Here is an 18,356-nt window from a genome sequence, read left to right on the forward strand (position 1 = left end):
TTGGATAATGTAAAAAGGTGTTTATTCTGACTTTCACAACAGTGAAAATTAGTGAACAGCAGTGTTGCACAGTGGTACCATACTTTGCTAACCACAAGCCAAGAGGAATCTGGATAGATGGTGCGGAGGGAAAAAAAAAAGGGGGGGGGTTACAAAGAGTGTGAGGCAAGGAAGGTCTTTAAGACCAGAGGAAGTGAGGGTGTGTGTGTGTGTATCTGCTTATCAAGCAAACATGACCAGAGGGGCCAGTGGCTCCCTGAAGCCGAGGAAGCCTAGAATCTGCCACAGTCAGCTGCCAGAAACTTTTTCAGATCCCGGGCAAGTCTGCTCCCCTCAAAAGCAGACAAGACCAAAATCCCCCCACCCCCAAAGACAATGGACCTTGGCCAGCACAGCCAAACCAACCGTCAACGTCTGACAATTCAACACTATCCCACCATCACACCCATTTGACCATTTGCATAAGATTGATTTTAGAAATCCGGCTTTTCCAGTGATAAAAATTTCTAGCAAAGGGAAAAATAAAATATATTTATTTATGTTACGATGCAACTGAATGTTGTTGTTTTTGTTTGTTGACAGTAGGTGGCACTGATTTTCAAGGGATGGAGCCTTCTTGTTACCAAGCCTGACTTTGTTGACAAGCGATAGAACATTGCTGGGTCAAGCTAAGGTCTGCCTCCTGTCCCGAAAGACCAAGAGCCAGGATAGAAGTTGGACCACAAGAAAATTCACATTTGGTATCTTGCTTCTTCTGTGAAAGGAAACGGTGGTGACATGCATCTTGCTCTTGAGATTGCCCACCTCAACCCCCCCTCCCCCGCCATCACAGCTACAGGAAAAATAAGCCACAACGTCACTGGGGTCTGACCAGCAAGCCTCGGTTAACATCCAAAAGAATCACAAAATAAATACGTCCTTGAGAGACCCTCTTACAAGAGTATTGACAGTCAGCCAAGTGAGTGTCGCATCCCAAAAGATTCAACCGCAATGTTTTTAAAGCATGATTCCTCCTCCGCCCCTTCTGTAAAGAGTTCTCCAAATGCACCCAGTACCATCATGTGAGATGCTCTGTGGCTAAAGCACTGTTCAAACCACTACTGCATTGGGCCCATGATTACCCTTCAAAAAAAATCATGTCTTTGGTCATTTGAAAAAGCTCACACACCAATGGCCCCTTGGCCACACACAAACCGTTTAAGCAGAATTCCCTACTTTGTCAAGGGTACATTTGCGTAATAATCATAATTGTGAGGTGGGGAGGCATAAAATACTCAGCAAATTACTCCCTTCCCTTTACTCCTCCCAGTTAACCTATTCCAAATATGGCAAAAAATGTACATTTCAGGAAGGAGAGATGTAGATAAATAAGAACAGCAGCTGGAATTATGTCTACCTAAATTAAAAGTTGATAGCTGCTACAAACTCTTTAAAACACTGCTTTTATCAGTGAGGAAGTGTGCTGCATGACAGCTAATAGCCCCTTCAAAACCCTGAGATGAGAGATTCTCCCCCCTCCCCGATTCCAGTAAATTTAGATATGCTACCGTTTTAGATTAGAGTCTTTTATCCTTTCATTTTTGTGATTTCTGGAAAAACAAAGATAGTCTTTTATCATTTGGGTATGTAACAGCAGGAATGGGACGCAATCCTCTTCAACCAGATAGAAGATACTACCTTCTATAGAAGATATTACCTGGAGTCAGTTGGCTTTTGGGCAAGAGGTACAGCTGGGTTCTGAAGTCCACTGATCTCTTTCCTCTCGCTGCTCTTGAGACACAAGATAGTGGGGTATGTGACAAGAGGCTCCATTGCTAGCCACCATGCCTGATTCCCTTTGGGGCAGCATCTCTTCCAGATGTTTGGCACAAGATTCAAATGCTCCTCGTTGAGATGCGGAGCTTAAAGCTAGGGTCATAGTTCCAGCCAGATCCTTTTCTGTGTGAGTTATGGCTGAGCTTCAGAAAACTTTTTAAATCGTTAACTGGGTAGCTCTGGAAAAATAAGAGAGACTCCTCCTCACACGAAGACACCAGTGGCTTTCAGGAGCCCATCATTAGCTGAAGAATTGGACACCAAGAGGCAGACAGGGAGACAAGCAGCAGTCTGTGGCTGGTTCAGAGCTCCGCAAGGTATGGAGCAAAGTTAAGCTATCAGGAGCCAGAACATGATGACGAGGGCCACGAACAGGAAGAGGCGAGAAAGAAACTGTTCATCCACATACTGAGGAGTCCCTGGAACAGCTGAGGAAAGCGAAAAGAAAGCCCACAGTTATCACCTGTCTGTTAGAATTTACAAATGAAACTTTATGTTTTCCGAGAGTTGGAGCTCTAGGTGTGGAATCAGCCCCTAAAACTCTTTTATTAGAAGGCTTCCCAGAGTCCTTAAAATGGGCAGTCCCTACAACTGTCTCGTCTTCTTAGAAATAGGTGCGTTTTGGAAGGAAGAACTATGCTCCCTGCTCATTTAGTCATTATACTTGTTGTGTTAGTAATACAGTTGTTAAATGAATTTGGTTTCCCCATTGAGAAGGTTGCAAAAGGTGATCACATGACCCAAGGACACTGCAACTTGCCAAGCATCCAAATGCTGGTCATGTGACCATGGATAGGCTGCAATGGTTGTGTGAAAAACCTTCGTAAGTCACTTTTTTCAATGCCGTTGTAACTTCAAATGGTCACTAAACAAACTATTGTTAAGTCAAGGACAACCTGCATTGTAAAAAAGTATTAAACCACTGAAAGTAGGTTTCAATTAAATGTGAGAAAATATCTACTAGCCCATTAAAGAGTTTAGCCAATGACCCAGAGAGATAATGAGCATCCTTTACCTGGATATATCCAAGGGGAAACTGGATGGACATCAGATGAGAATGCTTTATTGTGGATCCCGGCCTTGGCAGGAAGCTGCACTGAAGAGGCCATCCCAATGCAAGGCTTTTGCGCATTAGCTGTTCAGGAAGGCCACAAAAACTATCAGTGCAACCGCTTGCCTCCAAAAGGAGTGGGTGCTCCAGCATTAGAAGTTTTTAAAGAAAAGATTGGACAGCCAGTTCTCCGGAATGGCGTTTGGTCTCCAGCTTGGGCAGGAGGTTAGAGTCGAGGACCTCTAAAGTTCTTTCCAACTCTGGTATTCTGTGTTCTTCCAGGTATTGCAAAGATCTCCCAAAGGAGATGTCCCTGTTCTCTAGGGCAGGGGTCTTCAACCTTGGCAACTCTAAGACTTATGGACTTCAACTCCCAGAGTTCCTTAGAAGCTTCGCTTCACTGCCTGAGGAATTCTGGGAGTTGAAGTTCAAAAGCTTTAAAGTTGCCACAGTTGGAGACCCCTGCTCTAGAGCCTGCTTCAATCGATCAGATGGTGACTCTGAAGAGGGTCATATACAATACAGATGCTCATCGGTCAAAGTGAGGAGATGAGCATTGACTCAGGGACGAATAGCCAAGCAAAGCAGATCAGAATACTTGATTGCACAACAACTGAAGCTCAATGGAGCAACGCCCAGTCACGATTAGCCAGGGTAACTTTATTTAATTCCTTACCTGGAGGGGGCCGCCCATCGTTTATATTGAAGGCTGTAGCAAATATGCCAAATGGAAACGCTCCAATTCCAAATGACATTTGGAAGCCTCCATCGCCAAACCCAAAGCCCTGGAAACCCTAGAAACAAAAACAAAAAAAATGATCAACATGTATATATGTCCCAGTTTACAGACTAAAACCTGGCTGGGTGCCGTCTCCTTCAGTAGATTAGAGGGACTTCGCAGTGTGCGCAGCTGTGAGAACATTATAAGCTGAAAATAGCATCCCAGGCCGAACTACTTGATGGACTTTGCTCCATTTCCCTTCCAACAGAAGAGAATAAACAGATGAGCTGTGAAATCCTTGCTGCTCTTCAAGCTTAGTGGTTTGAGTGTAGATGTTTCATTACCCAACTAGGGAACATCATCCATGCTTCTTTGGCCTTGCCTCCTTCCATTCAGGTGGCAATCCTTTATTGCCTTTACTGTTATTCTGAAACTTTTCAATTGGGGGTGGGGGCACTCCCTAAGAGAAGCAGTAAGGGACCTCAGCAGAAATACAGTGACAGGAGATTCATTCAAGGCTTTGTAGGAGAGCCACGTTACTCCATGGGAGTAAAACATCCGAGTGTGCAATCCCTTGTTCAACAAACATTTGATTACATTTTAGTTCATTAAATGGTTCCATCTGAAAAGGTGCTGCAGATTCCCGATGCTTGAGCTACAGATCATGAACAGTTTATGCCTTTAACAGAATTTGTTAGTTGTGAAAGAGTCCTGATTTTCAGGGCTTGGTTAATGTGTTCTCATGCGATTGTTTTGGGTGCAAGAGTGCAGCGTGTTTCCAATTTAAATTTGACAAGTTGATCGCATGCTAGCCCAACCCCAAGACTTTAAGAGATAAGCACGATGGGTCTTTGCTGGTCAGAGGTGGGAAAACCTGCCTGAGCAACTTGAGCTTATCCCCATAGCAAAAAGAGCCGAAAGATCAGAAAGCACCTCCAGGTTTGGCAAGGCAGCCTGTGTGCTTTGCCACGGGAGCTTCAGGCAGAAGCCATGCCGAAAAGGTGCCCTCCGCCCCCAGCACCTGATTCAATAAGGCTTTGTCTCTCCAGGGAGAAGAAGACCAAAGTGCTCCTTAATCACCCCCAGCAGAGCTGTTTGTTTGATGAACAGAAACCCGAGAGCAGCCTCTGGAGGCTCCCCCGACTTGCATGGAAACAGGCAACTCTTTCGTCAGGCCAGGCACGCAACTGAGGGCTACGAAAGGTTAAAACGGCCCATTTTCTCCAGAGTCTGCTAGTTATAACATCAACCTTCCCAATCTCTTTGGACAGAACATGCTGCACCTCATGTAATGCAGGCTAAGGTGATACCCACCATATTTTAAAGCTGAGTTTCCAACCTTGGCAAGTTTAAAAGTTGTGGAATTCTGAAATCACCGTCTAAAAGTCACTGCCTAAATCGGGGGTGTCCAGCCTTTGCCACTTTTAAGACTTAGGGACTTCAACTCCCACAATTGCTTTGTTGGCTGGGGAATTCTGGGAATTGAAGTCCACAAGCCTTAAGGTCCCTTTGGGGAGAGGGGGCGGTATAAAAGTCTAAATAAAAGTAAAGTAAAGTAAAAGTAAAAGGTTGCCAAGATGGGGAACTCCTGTTTTAAGGGTAGTCACACTGCAGCTCCGTGCACACTGCAGTCACACTTTCAGATTCAGGTTTTCCCAGATGTGCCAATATGCCACCTCTAATAAAATGGAACTTTGAGGAAATTCAAGCCTCCTTTCCTTAGGGGTGTTGCCTGAAAACCTGACAGGAAGTTTGCAAAATCTACACCAGAGCATTATTTCTATCAGCAATTTAACTCTCTCTACACAAGTGGTCATCCAAGATTTGTCTGGTTCAATTTGGCTTACAAAGACCTGAAATAGACAAGCCTGAAAAGTTTCCCAATGCCAATGGACCAGCTTTGCTGCATTCTCACTTGGCATTTATGAGCAGCACAAGCCTCTCCCATATTCTCCGTACTCACCCCTCTGTTTTCTGGCTCAGGTCTCTGGCCTTGAGGTCGAGGTGGCGTTTTCTCCCTGCAAGATACAATCCATTATGGGGCTTAATGAGGATATTTAGCAATTGGCTGGAGGCCCCAATGGGAGAGGAGCAGATCCCACCTCTCCCCTATACATTCTCTTCCAAAGAAAAAGTGCAGTGAGATGGGGGAATAAATAAATAAATTTATTTATTTTTAATAAATAAATATTGCTGAGGCCCAGGGCCTCTCTCTCCCTCCCTCTGGGCCCCAGCCCCTCCTTTTCATCTTGAGAGCCAACCTGTTGCACCATTTCTGCCCCTGTGGTGAGAAAGCATCAGTCAGTGCACAGAGAAGGTCTCCACCTCTATGTCACCTGTCTTCTTGGTTTTTAGTTGTTTATTTAATCTTAATTTCATTTGTTTTGTATTCTTTACCTTTTTATCATTTCATAAGCCACCCAGAGTTGCTGCAACAGTGAGGACACAAATAAACCTCCAAGTGGCCTCAACCACTCTCTAAAAGGATGCAAATGTCCAGCTGTTTGCAAGGAGTATAAATCCTTCCATTCCCCACCATCCAGTCAGAGCTGAAGAAGCTCCTTGGGTGAGAAGCAAAACGTCTTCAAAGAAAAACCAAGAAAGTCCAGTTATGCCTCTTGAAAAAGCACCTTTGGGACATGCAAGAGAGCTGCAGGCCTGGCTGCCACAGCGCCAATCACAGGGAGACCCAGGGGCAGAGTGGACACCCACAGCCTGAAAATGGCCTTATTGGAGGTGCACAGAAACCCAGCAAGGTTCACCCCAGGGATGCAGAAGCAGCTCCCAAGTCCACTGGAGCATCCTCCAGGAGACCCCTCCATGTTTCAGCCGGTCATGGGAAGTCCCCGTAGGCTGGTATGAGTCATGTATGAGCAGGGCTAGCAAACAGCCATTCAAGAAAAAGCCTCTACTGTTACTGTCTGTCTTCTGAAAGGATCCCCATCAAGTCCCCAAAAGACAAAATCCTCCTGGATATCGGGTTTTTAAATTATTATTTCTAAGTTCCAGAGAAAGCTTGGTCCACTGCTCAGTAATGCAGCTGCCTATGGCAGATTTGGGCTATGACCTGTGAAGCTTACCTAAGGCTAAATTTGTCCTTCCTTCAGATTCTTTCTCACCTATCCTACTAAGATAGGGAGGGGATGGGAGGAGAAACCCCCAGAATCAAGCCTGACCATCTTTGCTTGTTGATTCTTGGCCTGTGAGCCTTCTGGGTTGACACACCAAAAGGAAGATGTGGAGCAGTGTATTTCCCATCTCCAGCTGCATCGTGTGCAGCCACCCAGAATGCTGCAGCCGGGGACAAGCAGCACATGGCGCAATCTATTACCAGTAACAAACATTTGAACAGAGAGATTCTTACAGGTAAGAAAAAGTTGCCGAAACCTGAAGACTAACTCTGAGTCAAGAGCAGCCAGGCAGGTTTTCTTCCATAAATTCCACGTGAGGAGAACTTGAAAGCAAAAGGCTGTTCCCAGGGGAGGGAAGGCTGGGAGTCTTACCTGGGGTCCTGCTGTCCGGTGCTGCCCCTTCCATAAAGCGGTATCACTTTATCACGGCTGATTCCTGCTTTACATACAGGACACACCTGTCTGTTTGGCCTGGTCTCCAGCCACTGAAAGGCAGAAAAGAGGAATGGCACCTGGTGAAAACCTGGACCACAACAGAAGAATGCCTTGCACCTCCCAGGCCTCAGGGTAGGGAGTCTGTGGAACTCTGGGGTGGTTGCTAGTTATGTGGCTTGTCTGGACACTTGAATTCTTTTTCTTGGGGGGGGGGGTGTTTCTACTTTAAGCATAATCACTTAGGAGCCGCCCAGAGTCATTTTGGAATTGAGGGCCTCCTAAATCTATCAAATTAAAAAACAAACAAACCATGGAGTGCTGCAAAAATGCTACCTATTGGCTTTACGGGTAATCCTTGTTTAGTGAGCACAATTAAGACTGGCAACGTGGTCCCTAAGCAAAGTGGTCATTAAATGAAAAAGGTGACCATGACAGCACTGACAATTTTACTTCAGGCTTCCTCTGCTTTACAGCATCAGAATACAATCGCAAACATCTGGCTGAGCCCAAATGGCTGAGAAAAGGGGAAATGCTTACAGCCCTTTTTTCTCAACCCCCCACCCTTTGGAAGGCTCACCCTGATGCTAGCAAGAAGAGAATTGATGTTTGCATTTACATTAATTGGAGAGAAAGGGATTATAAGCCAGCACACAATAGGAATACACATGGAAAGGAATGCACTGGTGTATAGGAGGCAAACAAAAGCCTTTAGTGTGAAACTGACTAGGGTCTTGTCAATTTCAGGCTGCAGCTGCAAGGCCCATTCTAACCAAGGTCACAGCTGAGCTTGTTAACTTGCTGCACTGCAGAGAAAAGCAGCTCAGGAGCTCCTTTAGGCAATCTCTCAGGGTTGAGGGAAAGAAAAAAAATGGGTCAGGGATAGGACAATAGATACCACCAGACTGTAATGGTGAATAGGGACTGAGAGATGCTGCAAACATCATAAATGTGGGCTTTGGTCGCAAAATTATTTACATGGTAACTGAATGGTCACTATCTGAGGCAGTCGCTTGATGAGGACTACCAGTATTTTTTGCAGAGCCCAAAGTGTCCAGCTGTTTCCCCTCTCACAGAGCTCCCAACACTGTAAAATAATCCTGGTCTGGACAGAGCCTTGGCACATCCATAATTTTACACCATGGGACTATGGAGAGGAGGATTATGGAGAGAAACCCCAAGGCTTTCACCCAGTGGGAGATGGGTCAGCACCTTTTCAGACATTAAAAATTAAATATCAAGAGACACCAACCATCTCAATGTCTGTCAGGCCCAGCCCAGGAACAATCCGGCCAAAGTTCTGTTCTTTATTTGTTCACACTAAATAGACAGAATCTTTTCAGACTAAACTTTTGCCTGTCTCACCCGAGCGGATGAACCCTGGGAGATTCCTAGGACTGACTCTTCCCCCGTCTCTTATCCATCACTGGGCTGTGTTGCCTCTTTTCTCAACTCCCTCCTTGGAACGTGCTCCCTCCTCCTTCCTGTTAAGCTGCTGCTTCCATAGTCCATCACACCCCCTCCCCCTTGGTAGCCACAATCCACCACAATATCTCACTTTCCTAATGTGAAAGTTCACAAGATCCTTATGTGGGAGCACCAAAATCTCACCAAAGATCCAATGTCTTTTAAAACACTGTGTTATCTGCTCTTGTGTGGTTGGGAAATGTGATTTAAGCCCCCACCCACCCACATAAATTCTAAAAGGAGTCTCCTAAAACCATCTAATCTGCCATCTGAGGTATTGATCTAACCTACTTGACGGAATGACAGCAAGGATAGCCAGAATATATCCTGGATGCTCATTGTTACTAAACAGCGGCATCTCATTGCTGCTCGTCCCTCGTAAAAGCCCCCAAACAGTAGATTGCCAACAATTGCATGGTGAACGCTAATTACCAAACGGAGTTGCCTTGGGGAGGGCGCACAATCCATTTAGAATTGGAAAGGCATATTGCACCTTCCCAGAGTCCCTTGGGAAACCAAGGAGGTGGATTGGGTAACCAAAGCTGATGAAAGACAAAGTAAAGCAGAACGAGCCTTACCTGGTGTAAACAAGGCCAACTGCAGGGATTCCCAAAGTGATTTGGAGAAGGTCCGCAGGGGTGGCAGTGGGAAAAAGACCAACACACACACGTTAGATGTGGACTATCAGAAACCTGGAATCCGGCTCTGCAGATTCAACTCTCGGATAACGCAATCACAGTATTTTAAAAGGTAGCAGCAAAGCAGGATTTTCCTGCTTTTTTAATAGCTGGTCTTCCCACTTATACAAACCGGCGTAGAGATTTCTTGAACTAAGGGACTCTAAAGTGGAACTCCCCTTACTACGAAAGCATGAACTGAACTCTGCATAATTGAATTCTGAATTAACTGAATTCTGCAGAATAAGGAAAAGTCCCTAGGAAATGCAGTGTGATTCACAGCCTGAATAACTAAATGAGAGCACACACAGAAAACGAGGGCAGGGTTACTTGCTCTGCCAAGTCTCAGAAGAGAGGTGGTCTCAAATCTCAGATCATCGGCTGGGAAGATTCTTGAATGCATTCTCACATTACCCACAGCTGTTGCACTAATGCCACTAAGATATTTCCACCCCTGTTAATTGCAGGTACTACTTCTGGAAACCCAGGATTAGTTAAGATTGGATGTTTTTATACTGATGTGAAATGTTATACTCTGGCAGAACCTGTACATATTTAAAATGCCCTCCAGGAACTCCTGTTTTGTAACCCAGAGTTTGGCTCATTGTCTCTTCCTCACTTTCATAACTGTGGCTGGGGCTTCTGGCCATTATACCGAGCGAAAACAAGAAAGTCTAGATGACGTGGCTGGATTTGGAGCTTGAGTACAAGACAGATGGTTTGTTCTATCTGCTTTAAATTCAAAAAGTTTTGTTTTAGAAAAGCTAAGAGAGAATTTTGACCTGGAATATTAATTCAGAGTGAACAAATACAATCACAATTGTATGGATGCTGTCAAAAGCTTCTTGGCTGCAAACTAAACAACATCTGAAATTCAGGCTCCCAACAAAGCTATTTGTGAGGATGTGACAAAAAAGAAATGCCAAGAATGAGACAGGCAGTATCTAAATGTGATAAATACAAATAAATAATGCAGGAAGCCCTCTTTTTCTATTTACAGCTACTGGCTTATCACTTACCACTACTGTCAATGCTGCCCCAATTTCATAATTAATTTACTCAGTTTAAATTTGGTTGCATGAACAGTAATTAGATGTGCTTATACATAGTTTACAAACCATGTGTAACAACAGCTAGATTTGCATAATATGCCAAGTCAAACCCAATCAAGTCACGTTATGCTTAGGCATAACGTGCAAATCCAGCTACTAATTAAAGCAGCCAATGGAATAGTTTATCAGGAGCACAGGATGGCAGTTCACAGCTTACTGATGAAAGGCAGGGTTTGCAAGGAGAAAGCCACCACTTGCCAAGAGCCTTGAAGAATTAGATTATGCTGAATGAGATTGAGTTGAGGGCCTCCTAGAAGCAAGCAGCACCTCTAGCCATGGACAGGAAGGTTCATACCTGCACATATCTGTGCCTGCCCCACCCCTAATCCTGGCATTTTAGCCTAAGCTCTCTTTGCAACAACTGACACTCAGCCATCCAGCAGCAAAAGTTGCTGATCAAGGGTTCTTGAGCCAGGATGATTGCCTAAAGAGTGGAACTCTGTAGCATCCAATCCTTAAAGCAATTCCGAGACTAATAGGTGGGCTAGAATGGAGACAAGGTTCCGTTGGTTCTATGGACACCGAAAATGGGCTACATTCTGAACCACAGCTGGGATTGATCCCAGAAACCATTTCTCTTTCCTTAGCCCATTCCTTTCGCAGTTCCACCCCTTGATGCGTCCTCAAGGATTGAATGGTGTCACCCAGCCCTATGGGGAGCAAGCCGACTATTCCATATAGAGCAGAGATGTCCAACCTTGCCCACTTTAAGGCTTGTGGACTTCAACTCCCAGAATTCGCCATGCTAGCTGGGGGAAGTCCACAAGTCTCAAAGTGGGCAAGTTTAGACACCCCTGATGTAGAATCAATAATGAGTTTGAGACTTGAGCTTTAAAATTCTCACTTGCCTGATAAGGATGATATGGGGAAAGAAGCAGCAAGTGGGGGGCAGAGCCATTAAGAGCCCTGATTTTAAGTATTTGCCTGCTGAAAACTGGAAGTGATACTGACCAGAACAGGTGGCCACACAGACTGATCACAGCATCCTTGGCGGTGTCCAAACAGATGTTGCATTCAAATGTGCTGTCCTGACCTGCACTGTCTCCGTTGCTGCTGTTCCCACTGGTTCCACCTGCACTGGAACTTTCTGTGGAAGCTGAAGCTGCAGGTCCTTTGCTGGCCATTTTTGGCTTCCAATTAGGAAGTCTGTGGGAAGCCGAATCCTGGCAGAGCAAATAATAATAATAATAATAATAATAATAATAATAATAATAATAATAATAATAATAATAATAATAATAATAATAATAATAAAAGTTAGAGCCAGAACTGAAAAAAAATCATCAAATGATTCAAAGTGCAGATCTTGTGCAAAGAAACAGTAGATTGTGTATTTGACTTATAAGCAACAACACAACACAGTTGCCAAAATGATTTGCTGGAGCACCAGTAAAAATTATCATTTGCCAGTAATAAAAAAATGGTGGGAACTAGTAGTTGAAAAAGTAGTTAAAAACGATCAGAATAAAATATTGTGAGATTCCAAATTCAGACTGATAAAGTCTTGGCTCATAACACTCCAGAGTTAACTCTGTTTGGGAGAAACCAAAATTGTGTGGATAATTAATGGGGCGATATCAAAGGAAAGTAGAATAGAAAACAAAGGATTGGAGAAGATCACAAAGTATCAAGATCTGAAAACATAAATTGAACGATTGTGACACAAACCAGCTGTGGTGATTTCAATAATTATTGGCACACTGGGTACCATACCAAAAACTCACAGAAAACCGGTGCATTGACAAAATTTCCATCTGTCAATTGCAAAAGGCCACACTACTTGGATCAACACATATACTGTGCCAATTTATTATGACATCTTAGATTTTTGGGAAGAATTTGATGGGTATGTAGGCCAATATCAGCAAAAGAATTGCAGCTGTCACTTCATCTTGTTCTGAACAGACTATATAATATTATTATTATTATTAATGGACATGTCAGTAACCTGGAGACGGCAGAATAGAGAAGAACTGGGGGGGGGGGGGATCACAAAATACGAAGACCTGCAAACAGAAGAATGATTGTGGCAAAAGAAAATAAAGATAGTACCCGTTCTGTCCCAAGCCTCTACAACAGGGGTGTCCAAACTTGGGAACTTTAAGACTTGTGGACTTCAACTCCCAGAATTCCCCAGCCGGCTGGCTGGGGAATTCTGGGAGTTGAAGTCCACAAGTCTTAAAGTTCCCAAGTTTGGACACCCCTGCTCTACAATATATACGGACGCAGACTTGGCTGTCTGCCACAACTAAGGGGGGAGATAAGCAACCCCTTGGCTGGGAGCCCAGAAAGCTATCTCTATGAAACAAGGCCTGAACTCACAAAATTCTCCCAATCTTTCTCTACGGCTGGATCAGTAAATTGTTGTTTCCTGCAAAATTCCCCTCCAGTCGCCCCACCTATAAGATCTCTGGGAGGGGCCAATCAGTAGCCACCTGTTCCTATTTCCTTCTGTGACCCTTTTTCCAAAGCTGCTCCCTCCTCCTCTGCTCCCTCCTCCTCGCAGCCCTACGCATACGTACATCAGGGACAGCCTCCTTCTGTTCTTCCTCACTGCTCCCTGACTCAGACGCCACCTGGTGGCCAACAGGCCTCTCTAGTCCCTGCTCTGACTCTGACCCCCCCCCCCAAGTCTTCCTCAGCCTCCAGGGCAGTCCCATGGTTTTCATCGCTGTCAGATTCCACCAACAGTTCAGCCGGCCGCTGTTGGACCACAACAGTACCCAATAGCGATAAGTGCCTTGAGGGCAATCCCAAACATATGGAGCAACACTTGAACCCCATAAGTATTGACAAAACCACTGTTAGTCAATTGCAAAGGAAGTTTTACTTGGAGCAGCTAACATCCTTTGAGGATACCACAAACACCATCAGAAAACAATGTTTGCCTATTCCAGGTCTCTGGGGGGACTCAATAGGTGGATAAAAATGCCAAATCCAGTCTGAAAATCTGGCTGACCATGCAACTAGCCATAATAATAATTCAAAACCAACATTATTTTGCTAATTATGCCTACAAGGAGAAGATACCACCAGAGTCTAGTTGTACAATAAGAGCACTGATGATAGATATTAGGAGTTTAGAACAGACAGGAGAAATCCTGACAGATTAAGAAACAAGCAAGTCTTAATATGAGAATAAGAATCCCGTGTATGCTTTTTATTCAAGATAAATTTCTGCCACAACACTGAACACCACAGTTTCTAAATGCTTATTAAAGTTCATGTATGCATCAAGATACTCTGCATTATATAAATATAATAATAATAATAATAATAATAATAATAATAATAATAATAATAGAAATAATGAAGTTGATGAAACTGTTGACCACATACTCAGCTGCTGTAAAAAAATCGCGCAGACTGACTATAAAATGCGGCACAATTCAGTGGCACAAATGATCCACTGGAATTTGTGCAAAAATTATTATATTTAAAACAGCAGCAAACTGGTGGGAACATAAGCCTGAAAAAGTCGGCGAGAGTCAGATGGTCAAGATCTTGTGGGATTTTCGCATACAAACGGATAAAATACTGGTGCATAATACACCAGACATCACACTGGTTGAGAAAAATAAGGTTACAATCATAGACATCGCAATACCAGGTGATAGCAGGGTAGCCGAGAAGGAATATGAAAAAATCGCGAAATACCAGGACTTAAAAATCGAAATCCAACGATTATGGCACAAACCAGCAGTGGTAATTCCAGTGGTAATCGGCACACTGGGTGCTATTCCAAAAGCACTGGAATTACATTTAAAACAGTTAAAAATTGACAAAATCACCATCAGTCAAATGCAAAAGGCTGCACTGCTTGGATCTGCACACATATTACGAAAATACGTTACGACGTCCTAGGCCCCTGGGTGGGGCCCGACTAGTAATTAATGCCAAATCCGGCGAAACAACTGGTCGCTGTGATACACTTCTGTTGATGCAATAATAATAATAGAAATAATAATTTAAAGTGCACAAAATGGAAGATTTGAAAATAACAAAAGAAATGGTGCAAAGGCAGTCAAGAAAAGTGAAGAATTGGAGTGCAGCTGGACAAGATGAGCTACAGGGTTTCTGGCTAAAGGCACTTACATGCACGAAAGATTGGCAGCCCAAATGAATCAGATCTTAAAAACACTTGAAAATGATGAATGGATGACAACTGGAAGGACATTTTTGATCCAAAAAGATAAAGAAAAAGGATCCTGGAAACGATAGGCCAATCACCTGTTTGCCAACAACATACAAGCTCCTTACTGGTATCATTGCAAACCAAATTTACGGATACTTGGAAAGAAATGACTTGCTTCCTATAGAACCGAAAGGATGCTGCAAAAATTCAAGAGGAACAAAGGACTAACTGCTGATTGACAAGCTAATCCTAAAGAATTCAAAGAAAAGACGAACCAAGCTGTTCATGGCTTGGATAGACTATAAGAAAGCGTTTGATTCAGTTCCCCACAGCTGGATCAAGAAATGCCTGAAAATCTTTGGCAAAAATTCATGAAAACTTCAATGAACCTCTGGAAAACAAAGCTTATGGCTAATGGAGAAGAACTGGGTGAAGTTGAAATTAAACGAGGCATTTTCCAGGGTGATTCCCTTTCACCCCTACTTTTTATACTCTCAGTGCTACCACTGACAACCATTTTGAAGAAGGTGAACTGTGGATACGAACTTGCAAAGAAAGGACTGAAAATTTCACACTTGGTGTACATGGATGATTTGAAGCTGTTTGGCAAAGCAAAATCTGAACTGAATGTATTAACTGAAAGCACAAAAGAATTTAGCCAAGACATTGGTATGCAGTTTGGAATTGACAAATGTGCAACAATGGCAACCAAACCAGGCAAGGTCTTAGAAGATGATGGAATAGAAGTTGAGAATGAAGAAATGATAAAGACAGTAAAAGCAGAAGAAGGCTACAAGTACTTGGGGATTTTAGAGGCCTTTGACGTAATGCATAATAAAGTCAAGGAATTAACCTCAGCCAAGTACATTTGATGAATTCGCAAGGTATTAAAGTCCAAACTGAGCGGGGGAAACATCATAAAAGCCATAAATACCTGGGATATACCTGTGATTCGATACTCTGCAGGAATAATTGACTGGACCCAGATGGAGCTGGACAATTTGCACAGAAAAACAAGGAAGCTTATGACAATGAATCATGCTTCGCGCCCTAAAAGTGATGTTGACCGATTGTATCTACCAAGAGCAGAGGGTGGTCGAGGACTCCTACAAGTGAAGCAGACTGTGGAAGAAGAAAGACACAGTTTGAAAGATTTCATCCAAAAAAGTGAAGAACCAATGATTAAGGAAGTAAATAAAGGAGGCCTTTTGAAGACAACTAAGTCAAAAGCTGAATATAAGAAAGAAGTAATTGAGAAGCGAGCTGAAAATTGGAAAAGCAAAGCTATGCATGGCCAATACTTGAAAAGTATTGAAGGCTAAGCTGACCAAAAACTAACTTGGAACTGGTTAAGATCAGGAGTACTGAAAAAAGAAACAGAAGGCTTTATTTTGGCAGCTCAAGAACAAGCCTTAGCCACAAATTACATGAAGGCAAAAATTCAACATGTTACCATCAACAGCAAATGTCGCCTCTGTAATGAGAAAGATGAGACAGTCGACCACTTGGTCAGTGGGTGCAGCAAAATTTCACAAACTGACTACCTACAACGCCATGACCGTGTTGCTAAGATTATTCACTGGAAATTGTGCCAAAACTTTGGATTTGAGTACAGGAAAAACCACTGAGACCATCAGGTTGAGAAGGTTTTAGAGAATGAGAAAGACAAGATTTTGTGGGACTTCAGAATTCAGACTGACAGGCACTTGGCCTACAACACACCTGACATAACAATAGTTGAAAAGAAAAAAAGTTTAGTTCATTGACATTGCAATACCTGGTAATGCACGAATTGAAGATAAACAGCAAGAAAAAATCACAAAGTACCAAGACTTTTAAATTGAAATTGAGTGACTGTGGAAAAAGAAATCGTGTATTGTCCCCATTGTAATTGGAGCCCTTGGAGCAATACCTAAAGGGCTACCTGGCTATTTGGAAATTTATTTTCTAAATTTATTGGACTTGAACATTCTGACTCTACAAAAAACCACCCTACATGGAACAACTTATATCCTCCGACGTTACCTCAACAGTTCCTAGGTCCTTGGTTAGGACTCGAGCTGTTGAGCTACCAACCAGCCCCAAAGGCTGTGAATCCCACCAAAGATTAACCACATAATAATTACATATCCACATGCTGCCCTTTCCAGAGAGCCCAGCAGAGCTTATCTGTGACAGAACCAAGCCGAAATATAGATTTAACAAAGTAGCATGAAAAACAGATAATTTCTCTAGCATGTTTGGCATTCAATAAGATATGTACAAATATTTAGAGAAACAGTCTGGTAAATAACTTGTTAGGCAGAGAGACTATCAGCAGCTGAAAGAAGGGTGGCAGGATAACAGGAAAGAGCTCTTGATCATCAGAGGCGGAAAGAAAACTTAGGGGTGACTCCTTGGATTGCTGGAGGAACAGCCCAAATTCCCCCATTCAGAACAGTTCACACAGGAAGGAGCCAACTCCTGTTAAACAGTTCTTCTTCTTCTTGTGCCATATCCATCATCGGACGGTGGCAATCATCTTGGTGATCCCATTTTTATCAACAGCCGCACAAAAAGTGCTGCTGAGTTTTGTCCAACCCAAAACCCTTAGATTTTGAAGCCATGATGTTTTTCTTCTGCCTGGACCTCGTTTGCCTTCAGTCTTTCCCTGAAAGATTAAGTGAAGGATGCCATATTTTTCCAGGTGTTGCATCCCATGTCCAAAATATTCTAACTTTTGCTTTTTAATGGTTTTGATGATCTCCCTTGGCTTTCCTAGGCAGCCTATCACCTCATTTCTGATTTTGTCAACCCAGCTTATATGTAGCAGCCATCTATAAATCCACAATTTCCAAAAAATTGTGCCCTAACAGACTGGGAAAGTTGTGGTGGTTCTCCCTTCTGTATTTTCTGTTTGTCCTGAGGGTAGATCGATAGGCTGAAACCCTGAGATGTCTTCTACCTTCTAAAACGGTCTGAACTTGACTTTCCCTGGGAATGTCATGAAGCAAGTCTGCATTTTGAAGGCCTGCAGGAGTTTCAGGATGCTAAACCTGAGCAGGCAGAATGCAGCAGTGGACTCCAGGGATGGAACAGAACTGCAAATAGTACTAACCGTAGCTCAGAAAATCTTTTGATAACTACTACTAGACAAACACTTGCATCAGGTATTTTTTCCACCTTTTCTGTTTTAATTCAGCAGATGGGAAGAGCAGAGATGGAATTATCAGTTGTACAAAAGGAAGCCACAGTCTCTTGACCCAAGATGAATGTTAGAATTATTTTAAATGCACACAGGGCTAGCCTGCAACACAGCAATCAGGTTTCAACGTTTTCCTAGCAGGAAATAGATCTTTAAATAGGAGAAAATGGACTAAATTGAGAAGAATGAGGCACTCAATTATAGGCTACCCTTCTTCGCATTTTTCTGACTTGAGGAAATTCCTCACAGGGATTTCTTCAGTCACAGAGGCACCTGACAGATCTGAGTTCCACCTAGAAGGACTGAAAGAACCTGAAAGCCAAGGATTTTCTAATAACTATTTCTGAAGTGGTGGCATTGAGAAACATTGCATTCTTAAGAATGCACTTGATACAGAATTAACATAGCTTTACGGACACTTCATTACCTGCATTAACATTAGTTAATTAATAGCTTTTTAAAAAAAATCTAGGCAGATATCTATATATCTTACTCCGGCAAGCCGCTCCCCTCCCCCAATTTGTTATAAGCGATCGAGTGCAAAAGCTTTGAAAAGCCTGCAACACAACAATCCTAAATATAGGTAGTCCTCAATTTGCAACAACAATTGAACCCAAGGTCTTTGTTGCTA

At 43.1% G+C, this 18,356-nt stretch overlaps 2 protein-coding genes across 2 annotated transcripts in view; one reads left to right on the forward strand and one right to left on the reverse strand.

Annotated features, from left to right (window-relative positions):
• RNF185 (ring finger protein 185) overlaps positions 1-18,356 on the reverse strand; it is a 22,547-nt gene continuing 4,191 nt past the window's right edge. Inside the window, exons 2-7 of the mRNA XM_081966682.1 lie at positions 11,358-11,569; positions 9,196-9,214; positions 7,091-7,203; positions 5,551-5,605; positions 3,543-3,660; positions 1-2,243 (exon numbers count right to left, since the gene is read on the reverse strand). Of these exons, the coding sequence (XP_081822808.1) occupies positions 2,146-2,243; positions 3,543-3,660; positions 5,551-5,605; positions 7,091-7,203; positions 9,196-9,214; positions 11,358-11,530 (576 nt within the window). The 5' untranslated portion in view covers positions 11,531-11,569 and the 3' untranslated portion in view covers positions 1-2,145. The remainder of the gene's footprint in view (positions 2,244-3,542; positions 3,661-5,550; positions 5,606-7,090; positions 7,204-9,195; positions 9,215-11,357; positions 11,570-18,356) is intronic.
• The window catches only part of LOC309399060 (protein CUSTOS), a gene marked incomplete at its 5' end in the record, with an annotated part of 14,996 nt that continues 11,882 nt past the window's right edge, over positions 15,243-18,356 (forward strand). Inside the window, one exon of the mRNA XM_081966525.1 lies at positions 15,243-15,314. Within this exon, the coding sequence (XP_081822651.1) occupies positions 15,243-15,314 (72 nt within the window). The remainder of the gene's footprint in view (positions 15,315-18,356) is intronic.

This window comes from Natrix helvetica (assembly GCF_964273705.1).
Source record: "Natrix helvetica genome assembly, chromosome: 14".
Taxonomy (NCBI): Eukaryota; Metazoa; Chordata; class Lepidosauria; order Squamata; family Natricidae; genus Natrix; species Natrix helvetica.